The sequence below is a fragment of the Gavia stellata genome, chromosome 7, assembly GCF_030936135.1.
Source record: "Gavia stellata isolate bGavSte3 chromosome 7, bGavSte3.hap2, whole genome shotgun sequence".
In the NCBI taxonomy this organism is placed as follows: domain Eukaryota; kingdom Metazoa; phylum Chordata; class Aves; order Gaviiformes; family Gaviidae; genus Gavia; species Gavia stellata.
In genome coordinates, this window is record NC_082600.1 from 8,977,468 (window position 1) to 8,994,710 (window position 17,243).

General features: G+C 40.0%; 1 protein-coding gene across 2 annotated transcripts in view; it reads right to left on the minus strand.

Annotated features, from left to right (window-relative positions):
* Nucleotides 1-13,896, minus strand: part of PPP2R5E (protein phosphatase 2 regulatory subunit B'epsilon) — a 72,345-nt gene extending 58,449 nt beyond the window's left edge. The window contains exons 1-2 of one of the 2 annotated variants that reach the window (XM_059819177.1): nt 13,821-13,896; nt 10,823-10,986 (exon numbers count right to left, since the gene is read on the minus strand). In XM_059819177.1, the coding sequence (XP_059675160.1) occupies nt 10,823-10,979 (157 nt within the window). In that variant the 5' untranslated portion in view covers nt 10,980-10,986; nt 13,821-13,896. The remainder of the gene's footprint in view (nt 1-10,822; nt 10,987-13,820) is intronic. The other variant, XM_059819176.1, reaches the window with a different exon arrangement.
* Between the last annotated feature and the right edge of the window lie 3,347 nt (nt 13,897-17,243).

Sequence of the window (17,243 nt, forward strand, 5' to 3'; positions counted from 1 at the left end):
CCTCAAAGCGCATTTAAAAAGCCCTGCATCCCAACACTCCCCCACATACCTAACAGGTCTGCTCCCATACCTTTACCATCCAACATACCCTGAGACAATTGTACCGCTTTTCCAAGAGCCAAACCCAGGTGCCAGAACTTCAGCCACAATCTCCATCACTTAGACAATTCTGGAGCTACTCTTCCCAGAAGGACTAATAACCACTTCTCTCCGTCATCCTTTCTAGTCCTAAAAAGAGGAACTAGAGTGGCTTTTAATCTTGAGTAAAATACCTGTTAAGTCTAGGTTTTGCCAAAACCTGATACAGATTTCTACTAAGATCCGCTATTAGAGGCAAATCACAGTGGTGGCTATTTTCTCGCTCTTTGCCTTGCCTTTTCACCCTTTTTGCACTTTTTAAAGATGAGTAGAAATTTCAATCACTGCAGTTTCTTAGCATTGGTGGGGAAGGAGGTTCTGTTCCTTCTAATAATAAACTGGGGGGGGGGGGGGGGGGAATTCAAGAGAGTGCATGGAGGAGAAAGGACAAGGAAAATTATTGCATGAATAACAGAAAGGGAAGACGGTCTTGCAGTAAAGTCAGATTACTGCAACAGAGGCAGAATGGAGCTGGCATGCTCTTCACAGGGTGGATCTCCATTCTGACAGGACTAGTCTTGTCTCCCGAAGTGCAGACAAACAACCACTGCAACACACTGATGGAGCTTAAGAAGATGAACAGACTATTTTTTTTTCCTTCATAAGTATAGCTAATTTTATTATGTTGAGATTTGCAGTAACCTCTGCAACCCACTCCACCTGGGGTGCTTGTTTTTACATGTATGAGTGAGTTTTATCACCCTCTTGTGGAAAAATAAGTGAATTGTATCCGTCAGAGATTACAGGAAGAGTAGAAAGTGGGAGTATGAAAGGCAGTGATAAAGAGCAAGCAAAGAAGAAGAAAGAAGTATGGGCTGGGTGGAAAAAAGGGACAGTGAAGGAGAACAAAGTTGACTAGTAACAACTTCTTCAAAAAGCTATCCCAAAAATGTTATCCCAAAAATGTTATTTGAAAACACCAAAGATAACAAGCTGCCAAAATTATTCTCCCTCGGTAACACTGACAATATTCAACAACTAAGTTATGTTCTCTACAGTGATTCAAGTACTGTCTCAGTTGTAATCACCATCTTTTGCACCTTTGTTTCCACATACAGGGGAAAATACATTCTCTATAAACACACAAAGTTAACTGTTTAAAACTTAAGTCAGGAAACATTTATTAAATACCTTCTTATTTGAAAGCAGTCTGCATATAACATCTATGCCCTGCTGTTGGAATGTGAAGGTGGAGAGCATATGAACTAAACTTGCAAAGAAAACTAATGGAGGTTTATGGATTCACATTACATCCTACTGGGTAACATAAAAGCAAAATCAGAATATTTAATTCCTCTAAAATCTGGAATCATCCTTTCCTCAGTTTCTGACTATCCCCATTATCAATTTGTAATACAAGAAATTTAACTTGCAGTAGTCTCCCTTTACAACGTAATCCATATGACAATATATTCAAAACCTTGAAAGCAACAAACAAATTTATTGCCACCTGCATTTTAAAACTTGAAAATCCAAGTTTGGTATAAGCATACACAAAAAAGAAGCCAAGAAAGTCACAATAATATTAAATTAAACTCATGACACTGCAAAGAGGCACAGAAATCCCAAACAACAAAAGGCCAGCTCAGATCAGGTAGATATCATAAGCATGGTGAAAAACTAAGAGATCTCCCACAATGTATCCCTAAAACTTTCTGAAAATCTTCCAGGAATCCCACAGACCACATCCAACACAAACCACAGTTATTTCTTCCTAATGACACTAAACATTTTTTTCTGATGCTCCTCAAGAAGTGTTAGAAACCCATTAAAAATAACATCTTCTTAACCTTATGATAAAAGAATACCTAAAGAAACGCTTCCCTCCCATTACACAAACTACATTTATATCTAGCCGCTATTCACAATGAAAAGCATAAAATGGATAACTATGCAAGTTACATTTATTTCATTGTTTTAATCAAAATCTGACAATAAAGTACTTCTCCAAACATACAATTTCAGCTTAACCTTATTCTTCATTAAGGTATCTGATTTTTCTGAATAAAAATTACTGTATCTGAGTACTTAACCATTATCTCCAACTGGGGCGCCAAGTCCTAAAATGAGTACTTTTACCAGTAGGTACACAGAGTCGTTTGCATGTATTCATCATCCCTGAGATACCACTGATGATTTACTTTAGCTTCTGCAAAATACCCATCACGTAACGAAGGCTAAGTCTGCAACTAATGTTTTGCAGCAGATATATCTTTTTAAATTCATAAAAATCTTCAAAAAAACCCTAATTATACACAAACTTTTATAATCACAATAACAAACTGCTTGCTTCCACCTCTCTAATAACTTGGTCAGTTCTGAAGTCCAACATTAAGTTATTAGAACAAGCTCTTCAGATCAGGGAACACAAGAAGCTACTGTTACAGAAGAGCTAGCAATATGTCCAATGATCTTCAACAGAGTTTACAGCAATCTGCTATTCTATTTTTTCTTTTAGGAAGCTACCCAGAAAGGATCCCTTTCACTTTCTCACCTTCCGCCCATTTAACCAGGTACGTCAGCTCTGTTATACTGTGTTCCTTCCCTGCCCCAGACTCTCACGGATGCTAGGGGAAGGACCACGCACTTTACATGCAAGAAAAATGCCACAGTTAAGAACCTGTCATAAAGATTGGAAAGGAAAAAATAGTGGTAAAAATTAATAAAGGGCATAAATGCAGAATAATGATTCTTTTTATAAAAATGTATTAATAAAAACATCAGAAAATGTTAAAGCATTTTAAAATAAATTTAGTATATTACATAATTTGTTTTCAAGCAATAGAACTTAATATAACAGAGTTAACATTAGACATACTGTGACTTGGAAAATAAACTTTCTAGAGGAGATTGAAAAAATATATTGTTATATTAAACAAATCTAAGAATACATACATTTTCAAAATTATACACACATCACTATTGATTAGAAAAACCTACTGGTGAAAAACCTTCCATTATTGTAAGTCATTATTACTCCTGATCAAAACTGATTCCCCTGAAGCTTGACTTCAAGACTTTGTTTAAAGCAGACAATTTTTTCAATCAAGAGCAACAACTAAGGGCACAGAAGTATTTTACACCAGTTCTTTGGACAGCTGACTTATCTTTTGAAAACGCTTGATTAAAGATCCTCAGACTGTAGCAATTTTTTTTACTTCTTTTTTTTTTTTAAAAAAGCAGAAAACCACACTCACAGAAAGTATCAACCTTACATAAAAGTTCACCACCATTTCACTTCTGCTGAATTAACTGTTTGAGAGGACACAGGATCAAGCATATCGATAAAATTAGGAGGCGGCGAAATGTTTTTAACAATCTGGTTTACATTGTGGCCCCACAGACACTTGTCTCAGCACTGTGGTGTATGCTTGGGAACTTCTCGAAAAAACTTTGCCACCAGAAAAAACCCTCATGTAACTGCACCTGCAACAAAGACTGACACATATAACCAGTGAGGTTTCAAACTAAGATAAGCCCTGCCATATCCTTCTGAAAGAAGATAGAAGAGAGAGAGATAGAAGACAAAAAGAGAAAAGATTCTAGTATTTTTCTAACAGATTTTCCTTAACCTTTTATGAAGTAAGTGTGCCCATTTGCTGATATTTGTGAATTAGACAGTTACCAAGATTACACAGTCCCACCACTAATCCATAAAAGCCCAACCCTTCGAAAACTCACTGAACCCAGTGAGCCCTCTTGTCTGTTACCTCTAAGGATTTTTGCCTGATTGAGCCAAAGAAACAGTAATAACTTGAATGAAAAAACTGTAGGTGAAAGGAAGTTACCCCGAATCTAAAAATAGTTTTCTGTCCTCCTCCCACCACCCAGAGAGCATAAATGAAAGTGCTCTTTTCTCAGGGAGGCAGTAGCTTACAACAGATGAACGTGAAGGGACTGCTTCCTTACTATAAAGCTTCACCAAAGAACTGAACTAGTATCCCATTGTAAGTATTGAATTTTAAAATCAGAAAATTAAATAAGCTCAAAACCTAAACTTTATAGATGACATTAAATATGTTATTTATATACAGATATATTATACACATTTAATGTACACAAACACAGATTTTATAAATATACACATAATTCTAGAGACACAGAAAACGTACCTTTCACAACAGTAAAGCTCCATATCGTGATCAATTATAAAGGCAGCACTATATTTCAACAATCACTTATATGATATAGAAATAATTGCATGGCTAAACCAGAACTTGTATTTGTCAAAGGTACTTTGGGAAAGGAATAAAAAGGAGGTAATTCTTACAGAAACAGGAGGTTCTATTACAGGCCCATAGGGTTACACTTGGACACAGAAGAGTAAATGGTAATATTATTAGAGAAATAAATAATACTGGGAAACATACTATAGAGACATACTGTACAAACACAGCCTGAAACCAAAAGTTTCTGATGATGGTGAAGTCTAAACACTCCTGCAGAAAACTACCAAGATTTTAGACTCAATCTTGTGAAGAGTACAGAAATACATTTTACACAGTGATTATAAGTTACTTCACTTTAAAAATAAATTTTAAAAAAAGAAAAGGAGGAGTTGGGCATGATCATCACCTAACATTTCCAGAAGGTAGACTGAGATATTCCGGAAGTAAAACAATTACACTGAAGGCTTCAGGTAAAAAAGCAAAACATAACAAAACGAACACACACACACACACACACACACACACGCACACACACCCCCAACAAACAGAAAACCACCACCACCACGACAGCTACAGGAAAATCGCCAGACCTAAAGAGACTTAGAACTAAATAAAGACAACTGAATGGAAACATTAGAAGATCAGGGCTAAGCTGACAGAACTTCTCACCAGTTCAGTTTCACTAATACACTGCTAAGATAAGGAGGTATTCTTTTACTATGATGTTAACTTCAAGTCAGCATTTCTACACATGCCCATTCTCCACAACCGTAGTTCTAGAAAACTACATTCCAAATGTGCGAGACAGTAACAAGCAGCAAAAAATTCAAAATGAGAGAATGTAATTAGTATATGGCCCTTTCTAAACACCATCAAACAAATACTGCTCAGAAAAAATCAGAAACCTTTAAGATTCTTGGAAAGAATTATTCTACAATGACCAGATGTTGAAAAAATTAAAAAGAAAGTTAAGTATATATTCAAAAAACAACTGCCAAGAGCAGAAGAGAAAGTGAAGAAATTAATTACATATGACAAGAACCTCATCCATCTTAAGAAAAAATAATAAATAGGCTAAGTCCTTCTCCCTTTTGGGATCGTGGCCCTATTCCCAAATCTTACACAGAGATGGCCCATTATGTCCAGATTTATTTCAACCCGAATGGGCACAAAATTCCTAAAAGTAGTTCCAGGATTGATGCTTGATTTGCCATTGATTTTGTACAGCACAAACGAAGTTCCAGCATTTCTTCCACACAATGAATTAGGAGTCCCAGGATCTATTTCCAATTACAGAAATAAAGCAAAATTTTATTTTGAAAAGTCATAACCGCTATGAACCTAAATTGCCATTTATAAATTAGGAGAAAGTACTTAGCTTAGGTATATTATTAGCAGTTTATTGATATCTGTAAAGCATTCCAAATTTCACAAATGGAGAGTAGCACAGAAAAGACAAGCAATCAACCCCCATGAAAGTCAACAGAAAATAGAACCTGTAACTTTATTCTTCTACAACTCAAATCATAACTCTTTCCAATATGTACAGTTCTGAAGGCAGTATCCGTAAGTCTGAAAAAGCCAGACTTTTTTATGATAAAGGAGATATTAAAAAAAATCAAAAGTAACTGTATTTGAAAAAGAAGGTGCACATCTTGCAGTTCTTAGTCAAGAGTCTTTTGGAGTTGGTAGGATTTTTTACTATTTAGGAACTTCAGCATTTGACCTATAGATAGGATTTCTAAGAAAAGCTTATAATAAAATCTCAACTATAGGGAAATAATATAATGATCAAAAGCGAACAGCAAGCAAAAAGATATTTTCCCTTTTTGACTATGCAATGCTCTTTTGTTGCCACTACAGCAATTCTTTAATGCCATGGAAACTATCTGATAAATGTATTAGAAGCTCAATAAATTTCATAATATTGAGGTAGCAAAGCAATTGGTATTGTTGACAGAGAACTTCTGTTCTGAGTACCTATTTTAAGGAAAAGAAGTTATCTAGAAATAAATACCATACTTTGAGCTGTTGTCAACAGAAATATACAATAGTTTTAGGAAACCTGAAAGTAAACTAGACTTAATTATATTAGATCATTGGAAAATGTGTGAGGATGATAGGAAAAAATAGGCACACCTTGAAATTCAAAAAATGGATACACTGATTTAAAATTTAACAGTCGTACTTTTGGATGGTTTGCTTTACCTAACTTATGTATTTTTAATGAGGGCGAGGGGGATGGGAAGAGTACTGTGAATCACATACAAGTTTTCTGTCCAATTTCTCAAGATGCTAAACATGTATTCATAAGGCATATGATCTTTTTAGTCATCTATATGTACGTCTTCATCCTCTGGACACTCACCTAGCATTACAGATACTGGCAGAAACACAAATGAACTCCCTCTTCCTTTTACAGGTAATACTGAAATTGTGCTGTCTTCACACGTCCAGTACTACAATACACTTTTTTCCAACCAATCGCTTTCTAACATTGCACTCCTACCAATCTACCTCTAGAGACTTCTAAGTAGAAAGAGTACCTATACAAAATGAAAGTAAAATAACCCTCCAATAAATAATACACCTATCCAATGCACACACAATACTACCTTCCTCTACAGAACAAGCATGATTTGAGGGATGCCAAAAACTTGATTAACAAACTTGAGCTGAGTTTGACTAAGGCACAGAGGTGGAAGTACTCATCCCCAGAAAAGGGCCCTCTACCAGGACTGCTTTGCCACAAACCAGGTATCTAGGGGACCTGCCAGCCTTGATGATATCAATAGCCTCTTTAAAAGCAAAGCCAAAACTAAAAGCCGCAATGCACTGCAAGATACACCAGGCAAGAGCATGCAAACATTTAAAAATGCATGTGAGATTGAATCATATGTAAGAGTACACATATTGAAAATGCAGGACAATTTTATCACAAGTCCCGTATGCATTTCTCGTCCTATTCCTCTACACTTGAAACAAAAGAGAAAAGGCTGGTTTTAAAGTGTTATATTGGACATTAGTCATATTAAAAAAGATAACTCCAAATTAGATTTAGTCACAGTGCAATAAATAAAAATATAATTAAATTACCAGGGAAGTTAAGTCTTTACTGAGGGTAACCAGAGAAGCTTTTTGGCTTGTGGCTTTTGAAAGCCTAAACTCAGCCCAGCAGAGCCTCAGAAGGTACATCTTATTTTCTAAATACATTAAATGTTTGTTTACAAAAAGATACAATACACATGTCTTAATTAAAAAAAAACCCAAAACTAAACAAAACCCAACAGTAACAACTTAATTTCTCTATACGTCTTTTTTTCTGGAATAAGCAACACTGAAAATTGCAGTTCTTATTACATTTCCCAAATAGCAGGTTATCCTTCAGACTTGTACATAGCATCAAAACATATTGTCTCTTCTATTTTTCTTTCCTGAAACCTTTTTATTACCAAATGAACAACAACAGTGACTTATCTGTTTTTGCAATGCAGGCATGTATGTTCACAGAAGGCAACAGACTGCATTAAAACACTACCAAAACAAGCCATTTCACTATATATGACTCTGCCCCTAGGGAAAGGAATGAGAGCAGATAAGATGTGACAGATGTGTAGTCACGTCACTTAATACACTACTGGAAGGTGCTCAAATCATTATGGTGACAGACACAGTATAAAAACTTGCGAAGAATGGACTAAGCATTTATCTAGTTTTCTGCATACATGATTCTTGTAATCAAAGAAGATACTGAAGTCCATAAAAGTGCTGTTTGAGAGAAGGCAGCCTGCAAATGTCAATATGCGATATAGTTATAAAAAAAAAAGAAAAGAAGGGAGCATAGCATGTATGTTTTTCTCAGCAAAGTCCCTCCACCATGAATATGAAACATGTCTAGGGTTGAATTCAAGGTCTATCCTCTAAAAATTTCCTGTACTGAAATATTCAGAAGAGGTTTAATTAAACTTGAAATTTACCCAAAACAAGAAGTTAAAATAAACTTAGCAACTGTAGATCGCCAAATGGATTTCATTTTTCTGAGACTTTAAGAAGGTATTTTGCTGAAATCTCTTCTCTGGTTTGGCTTGAAAGACCCAAACAATAAGGATAAAATTGGAAATCATATGGTTACTGGACTGAAGTAATAGGACTAGTCACTTGTTTGAAGGTAAGTGTAAACCTAAGAGTTTAAAAAATTAGGACTTTCAGGCAGTTGGCCAAGAAAAGTATGAAAAATGCAGGAGAAAATTGTTTCCTCACTTCTTTCAGGCTTAATAATCCTAAATGTTACAAATATTAATGTAGGTCAAGAATACTTCTGAACAATAGCACGATTTTTAACTGCCAGTGTGTCTTCAGCAGGGACCAATACCACTGTTGTTTCAGATACACTGTTAGGCCCAAACCCTGCAAATTAAACTGCACAGGTAGATCCCTGTGCCTCTGGGAATCCGCATTAAGTCAAAGAGGGAAAACTAACGCACAGGATCAGATTCTTAAATTGAAGCTGGACCACTGTAACTCATTATGACACTAATCATAAATGTCTCACCAACACTCTCTGCTCCCCATCTGTTTGTTTGATCTTATTATAGTTTTATATCTCAATCCACAGGACTAGCTACAGTAGTCAAATTAAGCACCTGCATATGCTTAAGTTTCTGCAAGACCAGGTCCTCAGACAAAGGCAGTGTTTTTCTTATGCTTGTGCACATGCCTAGTTTATTCCCTGAATGGGACTACATGATAGAAATAAATAATTGTAACATCAATTTCTTCATTTATACAAATATAAATCTCAATGCTTTCCAGTAATCTAGCCATTTAAGCCAAAGGATAAACTCCGTTCACCTTCTGAAGTGTAGTAACTAGTATTTTCAAAGGAAATGACCTGCATATCAAAAATGACCTGCAAAAGTATAAAACTAAGCTTTAAAATCATTTTAAAGGAGCATTTGCTTCTTTATCATACTGTCACAAAACAACGAGAAAAATTCATAAAATAATACTCGTTGCAGACTACCATGTCAAATCCGCGGGCACCAACAGACCCTAAAATGAGAATTGCTGAAGGGGGGGAGCATTCTGGTACAGCATCACTCCAGGCCTCCCACTCTTCTACTCTCCTCTATGCTTCCCAGTCGGTCACCGTCAGGCACAACGCAGTGGGGCTAGACAGACCTTTCTTTTGACCCAGCATGGCTATTTGTGCATTCTTACAGGCTTCCCACAGAAAGAAGCCCCAAATATTTTAATGACAACTCCACTAGAACTAATCCTAGAATTCTACTTTTAATTAAATTAAAAGACACACATTAAGGTGTGAGTTTTTTGTGGGGGTTGGCTTGGGTTTGGGTTTTTTTGCAACTTCTCTCTTCTTATGAAGAAGTGGGGTTAAGAAGCAAACCAAAGTGCACTTACACATTTGTTACAAATTTCAATACCCTGATCAACAAGTTTGTCAAACAGGTAGAGGAGGGAATGCGGGAAACGTACTGGCCCACAATGCAAAAATGGGACAGACATAAAATTAAACCTATTAAACTTGCTATTTTCCTGAATTATCAGCACCAACCATGCTTATTTTCACTACTTAGAGCAGAAAAGAAGAACAGCAATGAAAAAGTCCACAAAACTAAATAAACCATTTGAGAATTCACTGTAAAAGAAACACTTCTGAAAGGCGATTCCCCCTTCCTCACCAGACAGACATAATTCTGAGAGGTACCTCTGGCCCCTGGATTTGTACTGAAAATTCAGTGACAACTGGGAATTAAGGGAGGCATTCAAGGTAGTACAGAGATATTGGCATCCTTTCAAGGGTAGTATGCTGGATCATAATTTTCTTTCCCAAATTAGAGGTTAAATCTGCCAGCAGAAATTCAACCAGAGCTGGGATACGCAGGCTCTCAAAACAGTAGTGTCTTGCCTAAGACCTGATTGGCAGCCTCTTTCCTCTTGAGAGGCTGCAGCTCATGGGACCTCTCTATTTCAAAACCCAGCAGAAGCCAGAAGCTGGGAGCTACCCATTCCCAAATGGTATGAGAGGGGGTCCCATCTCCCCACTAATACCTTGCTGTAGGGCATTCAGAATATGCCTGTGGGCTGCATTTGGCACCACTGTCACAGATTGCAGACCCACACGTCAAGGAAAGGTCCTAAAAACCAGTTTCCCTCTGCTCACAAGTCAATTTACCCTCACCAAAATTATTGTTCATTTACATCAACTGTTGAGGATTCACAAACTAAAACACTCACACATAGCCTGAGTGACTTGAAAATTCAAGTCACAAGTACGGGTTAACATTAGCATTTAAAACTTTCAAAAGTATCGCAAACAATTACCACACCCTCAAGTCACAGATAAAATATTTTGTAGAGCTTAAATACATACATTTCTGGCATGAAACATTTCTCATTGCTGGCAAAATTTCCCTACAGTATCTAGCAATGAGTTTAGAAGTCAGCTGCAGAGTGAAATTGTTTTATTTATTAAAAATCATTCTTGATCTTACCTTTTAGCAGAGGCAGGGGAGTTAACTCGATAGGCTTGCCCTGAGACCTAAACTGGGAGGAGCTTTGTGACCTCTTCTGTCTGGCTTTTCTGACGGACTTCCGAGAAAATCCGTCTACTTTATCCACTGATGGAGGAGTAGTTGGTGCTGAGGACATATCCCTACTGAAGGAAAACAAATGTTACAAACGTATTCCAAATGGATGAAATGGGTAAAGATTAACCTAGATTTTCCAAAAATCATCTTCTTTCTGCACCACTCTCCTGCTGACAACTCAACCAGACAGACTGTTAAGAGAGCTAACCCACCAATATACATACAAATTGTATGGAATAAACTTAGTGGAACAGTGTAAAAATACTTCTGGCTCACTTTTTTTACCTGTGTCTCCCATTCGCCAAAAATCCTGCAACAGGAAAAACTCAGACCTAATGCTGACTGACATCATTACGTCAACAGAACTCCATACACCTGTAGACTTGACATAGCATTGTAGCCTTAAACTATATATTCTTTGGGACAAATTAATTTCAACTCATTCTGCAAGGGAGCGTGCATGCTAAAGAATGGGTACACAAAAAGGTACAAATGGGTTTTTGGCATTAAAGTCATCAATATGCATAGGACAAAAAAAAAATAGGACAGAAGAAAAATCCAGTTTATTTGCCCCACCTACATACAAGATTTTATATAAATTTAAGAAAGTATAGCAAAAAGTACTGCTGTGCTTCACAGTTTCACTAACACGAATGAATTTTACATATTACTTCTTTATTCTCCATTTTAGAAATACTCAGTTATTTTCTTGTGAGTCGCTTTAACACATAGTTATTCCACGTTGTGGCATTTCTGTAAGAATAGCAGTGTGGTAGCCATAACTGTTCTAAGGGCATAAGCCAGACAAGGTTTGCAGGGAGAGGCAGAGAGCCAAAAAAGGTTTCTGCAAGCAGAAGTTTGTTTGTTTGTTTCCCAACTCTATCAGCTGGTCTAAGAAATAAGCATTGCTTCTTCCTATAAAACTTGCCTTGGTAGTACTCCTGTAGCTGATTCCATACTAATAAGAAATACCAAAAGGAAACATTTAAACAGCGAATTAATCCATTCAGCTATCGTATTTACCAGTCTTGTCATGTCTGTTAAAAAGGCCCATCACATCTTGGTGAAATACATGAGTAATACTTAAGGGAAACAAGATAGGAGGAATTTAGGCCTACATACTTCAAGCAGCTGTGTACAGTTAACTTCACCAGCATGTGCACCTCTACTGAAATCAACAGAACTATCTGCATTAATAACACACTCATTAACAAGACCAGCTCTGTTGTTGTCAGTAAGTCTACACACTCGCGCAAAGTTAAGCATCGGCATAAGCATTTGCAGGATCAGGGTCTTAGAACATGTCCTTGGAAAGCATTACTCATCCTCAATGTCTGTTGACTTCAACTACCAAAGTGACTCGTATGCTAAAGAAGTTGATTCCACAATATAGAGAACACTTTTGAGTACTTATTTCATTAAAATATTTGGTCACTCATATGCTTCATAAATTATTAAATCCACTAAAACAGACATTATTTGGGTTTGTCTTTCATAAGAAAAGCTTTAGAAAGTATGATTTATTGCAACAGTGTAAACAAGTCCCGAAAGATAAGAACTATTTAATGCAAAATTACATATACATGCACTAAATCTATCAAAAATGGAAGTATAAACTCCATAGCTTCTTCGAGGAAGCATGTGCAGCACCCAGAAGCTGAACTGTGCAGCTGGCATTACAATAATGAAAAAAAACCCTTATTCTATCTTTTTTATTTCTCCTGAGGTATTCTTTCACTACCAACTTACGCTTTCTAAATATAATATACTGTCAGCAACATGAACCTGTACCTTAAACTGGTCTTGTTTATCATCCGGGGGGAAAAAAATGCCACAATCACCAGGGCATTCAGGCCCCAGCCAAGATTAATAAATAAAAAAGTCAGATAAACTGAAATAGAATGGCCTGTACTTTAGCAACCCACTTCTAAGATTTCAACAGTCCGCCAAAAAACATACAAACACAAAGTTACCTGTTACATAAACCAAATTCTGGAAATATCAGCAAAAATATATTCTTAAAACCGGAATTGGTTGGCCCTATTTCATCTCATCAAAAACATTCACCTCCTCATCACGTGCATCATTAAAGTGTAACCATTTCTGCAGAAATGTTTGCACACTCTCACAAAATGAAATTACCAAAAAAAAATTAATAATAATAATGGACAGGGAGTAAAGTAGATCACTTAAACTGCAGGATCATTGTGTCAGCAAGAAGCTTTACTGACACTTCTCTGCTGTAAATTTAGTAACAGTTTCCCTAACCTGCTTTATAAATTATTAAAATCTAATTCTAATTCAACAAGACTACATCCAGCCTAACAACCTTACAGTAAACACTGATCTTTTTCTCGTCTCCCCAAATGAACATTCGCTCCCCTGAATACACTATCACAGTGAAACACACTGTTTCAACGAACAGTGGGGGGAAAAAAAAAAAGCCCGAGATTATTTATTGTGTGCGAGTGGGAAAGCTGCAAACCCAGCCACTGCTGCTTGTTTCTTTCAGCAGGGGATCTTATTTTATTCCCGAAGTATTTTGGTAAATACGAAGCCACGCACATCAGATCTGCTGGTCCCCGAGGGGGGAGGGGGGTGTAATGCACGGAGAGGCGAGTGGACGTGAAAATACCGACGGATATCAGCGGGGAAGGGGGCCAGAGGCTCGCTCCGCGCCCGGGGAAGCAGAGGTGTAATTAGCCGCCTCCCGCCTGCTGCTATCGGCTGTCATTTCCAGAAGGGAGCCGCGGAGCACCGCAGCTGGAACATGTCCTCCCCGCAGCCCCCCGCGCCTCCTCACCGCCGCCCGGCCCCCCCGCCTCGGCCCGCCCGCGCCTCCTCCCCGCACCGCCGCCGCCTCGCCGCTCCCCCGCGGGCCGGCGCGGAGGGATGGAGTTACCTTGACCCTCCTGGTAGAGAAGCCGGAGACGGGAGGGAGGCGGCGGCGGGAGCCGGGCTTGGCGGAGCGCGGCCGATGCCTGGCGGCGGCGGCCCGAGTGTGGTACGCGCCGGGCTCGGTCCCTGCCGCGGCAGCGGCGGCGGCGGCGCAGGAGCCTGTAGGCCTCGGCGGCGTTGGCGGCCTCCCCAGCGCAGGGCGGCGTTGGCGGCGGGTTCAGGAGCGGGCGGCTGCTCGGGCTCCGCTCAGTCCCATGCACTCGGCGCGGCCCCCTGCCTGCGATGGCTGCTGCCTCACTCACATTCCCGGCGGAGCCCTGCGGAGGGGCCCTGAGGAGGCGGGGGGGGGGGGGGGGGCGCGGGGGGAGCCGAGTGCGGGCCGAGCCGAGGGGGAGCGGCGGGCGCGGTGCGGGCGGCCGGGGGGGGCAGGCCAGGCGGGCGGCGCGGCGGTACTGCGAGGGAAGGGAAGGCCTCTTCCGCCGGTGGCTGGCTCAGGTGAGAGAGGGGGTCCCGGTGGGCGTCGGGGTCGCGCTCCGGCTCGCTCCTATTGTCACTCTCAGCGGGCTCCGGCCATGGCACTCACTCACACACACTCACTCACTCACAACCGAGCGTGCTGCCACCGCCCCCCGGCCCGCGGCCCGCCCCCCGCGCCCGCCCACTGGAGCCTGCCGCCGGGACGCGCCGCCTCATTGGCGCCCGCCGCCGCCGCCGGGACAGCCGGGAAAGGGGAGCGCTGCCGGAGGAGGAGGAGGAGGAGGAGGAGGCGGTGCCGGCCGGGGCGGTGCGCAGCGGCAGCGGCGAGCGGCTCGCCATCGCCCTTCTCGTTCCTCTGCGAGCCGGGGGCGAGGCGGACGAGCGCCGGTCGCCGTCAGAGCGAGGCCCGTCGGCTGAGGTTAAAAACCCGGCAATGCTGAGGTAAATCCCTGCTAATGCTGAGGTAAAGCCCCTGTCCCGCCGCACTGGGCCCTCTTAGGGGGGCCCAGAGCCCCCTTCCCGGGGAGGGCTGCGGGCGGGAGGGGCCTCCCTTCGGCCCGCCGTGGGGCCTTGGGGCCGGCCTGGCTGTGTGAGAGGCCGCGGGGCTGCCGGAGGGACCGAACCGCTTCAGGCACGGCCCTCCATTTCCTTATTTTGCTCCGTAATGAGAGCCGGGAAACAGTGGCTTACTTCTCGGCCACAGGGTTCCTGCAGCTCTGCAGCCTTTACGCTGGGGTTTCTTTAGCCAGTGTATGATTGCTGTCTGAATCATTTTTGCCTTTTTTTTTTAAGTGTATTTATATGTATAGCGGCCAGCACAACGAGTGCTTGTAAATAGTATTGTTAAATATCATAAGTCTTGTTAAAATTCATTTACCTGATGGGTTGGTGGTTGGTTTTAGTTGGTTTTTTTTACCCAAAATACGACTAATGGTGTTACTATGACTATTAAGTTTGAAAATACTATTCACTGTTTTCCCTGTATTTCTGGTTGAAAAAAAAGACGACTTGTATAAGCAGCAGTCCTCCTGTGTTGATATGACCAAAACCCTCTGAGGTACAGTAATATTTTTAGGAAATGAACTCAAGGGCAGCTTGAGAGCTGGTTGCTTTGATGGGTCAGTCTCATCCCCCCTGTTTGTGCAGGTACTGAGTGCCTGAACCCTCTGAACGTTACTCATCCTGCAAAGGATACCTGGTTTTTCTCCCACTTAGCTTTTTGACTCAGCTTACCCTCCAGGTATGTGAGTACCAATGTTGGCATAACAGAGGAGGTGGGACTGTAGCAGACTCGATGTAGAGTGATTTAAGCTGTTGTAAAACTGCTTTTAAAATTGCTAATTTGCAGCCAGGTAAGTTCTGTGGTCCAGCTCACATTGAGGAATCTGGAACACTATTTAAAATAAAAGCTCACTGCTACTGAAGTGTGACTGTAATGGACATGAACAGTTTTCCCCCTTGTCTCTCAGTATGCTTTTTGCATATTTTAAGAAATATGTCTCCCCTAAATTTTTTTTACCTATAGACTAAGCAATTCCACTTCATTTCAATCCTTCCTTGTGTGTCACAGTTTTAAACCTCTGAAGATGCTTATTTCTTCTCCCTGTGTTGTCTCAAAATCATTCACATCTTTTTTGAACTGCAGCACCCAAGGCTGGACACAGTACTACAATTAAGGCCTCAACAACACCAGCATCTGCTGTCATGCCTGTCACAGACTACGTTCCTGTTTACATGTGCCAATACAAATACTTTCGAGTCAGTATGATCCAGTCACAATTTTGCTGACCTGTTTTACCCCCGCATCTGTTTCCGCTGACCTACCAAGGCAGTTAGTTCTCCCTCAAGTAGACAATAATGCTACTTGAGAAATTATTTACTGCAACAGCCCTAATGCTAGCCCTTCATTTTTATTGCTGGACAGATGTACAACCAAGCAGTCAAGACATCTTTTAAAATAAAATTCCATGTGATTTTAAGTCAGAAAACTGTAGAGTTTGTCATCCTTTGTAAATCGATTACATTTCTCAGAAGAATTGTATTTAAAAAACAAAACTAAGATTGAATAGTGCCGCAGTTACAGAATGGTTGTGTAAATTTAGAAGAGAGATCTGTAAATATTTAAAACTTTAAATTCACTTAAACCAACTTAAACCAAACCAGCTAAAATAATCTAAATGCAAGCAAAGTCTGATAACAAAGAATGTAGGTCAGCAGGTTTTATACCAATATAAGGTAAAATTTGGCAGAAACAGTGTAACTTCCTGTTGTCCCCATCAATGAGGGACAGAACCTGCAGATGTACACGTTTTGCTTTGTTATATGTACTTCTGTTACTAGTGTTTGTCAGTGACATACTTTAATTCTCAGATTTATTCACTGTCCTGTGTGCTGCTTTTGATCTGGACTGAACAGTGCAATGAGCAGTTCATAAAGTTACTGACAGCACACTCTGCAAAAGGGAAATTCTAGCACAGTCTGATGGCTAGAATGGTTTTTTAGGTGAAGTTGAGCATGTCATTTTACACGGTTGTACTTTGGTCTTCCCAGTATGAAATGAAATCTATCTTTGTAAAACCCTAAAAATCTAAAACTAAAGCATGTGATGTGGGTATTTATTAAAATAACTGCCATAAAAATCAAGACTGCTGTCCAAGCCAACTATCCTCTGCACACAGAGTTTTTTACTTTTCATTCTGTCTTTGTATAATAGCTATAGAATTAGTTCTTCAGTATAGCTGAACAAGCTGGTAAATAATGCATTCAGGTAGTTTATTTCTTAGATGAAAAATTCATCATGTGGTGTGCTTTGTCCATTTTGATTGTGTAAAGCATTTTTATGATGTGTTTTATATCGGGAGATGTTTGTATGGTCACAATTCAAGAAAAATACAAGCTTTATCAGTGAATAAACAGAAATCTTACCTTTTCTTTATCACTTGGCCGGCAG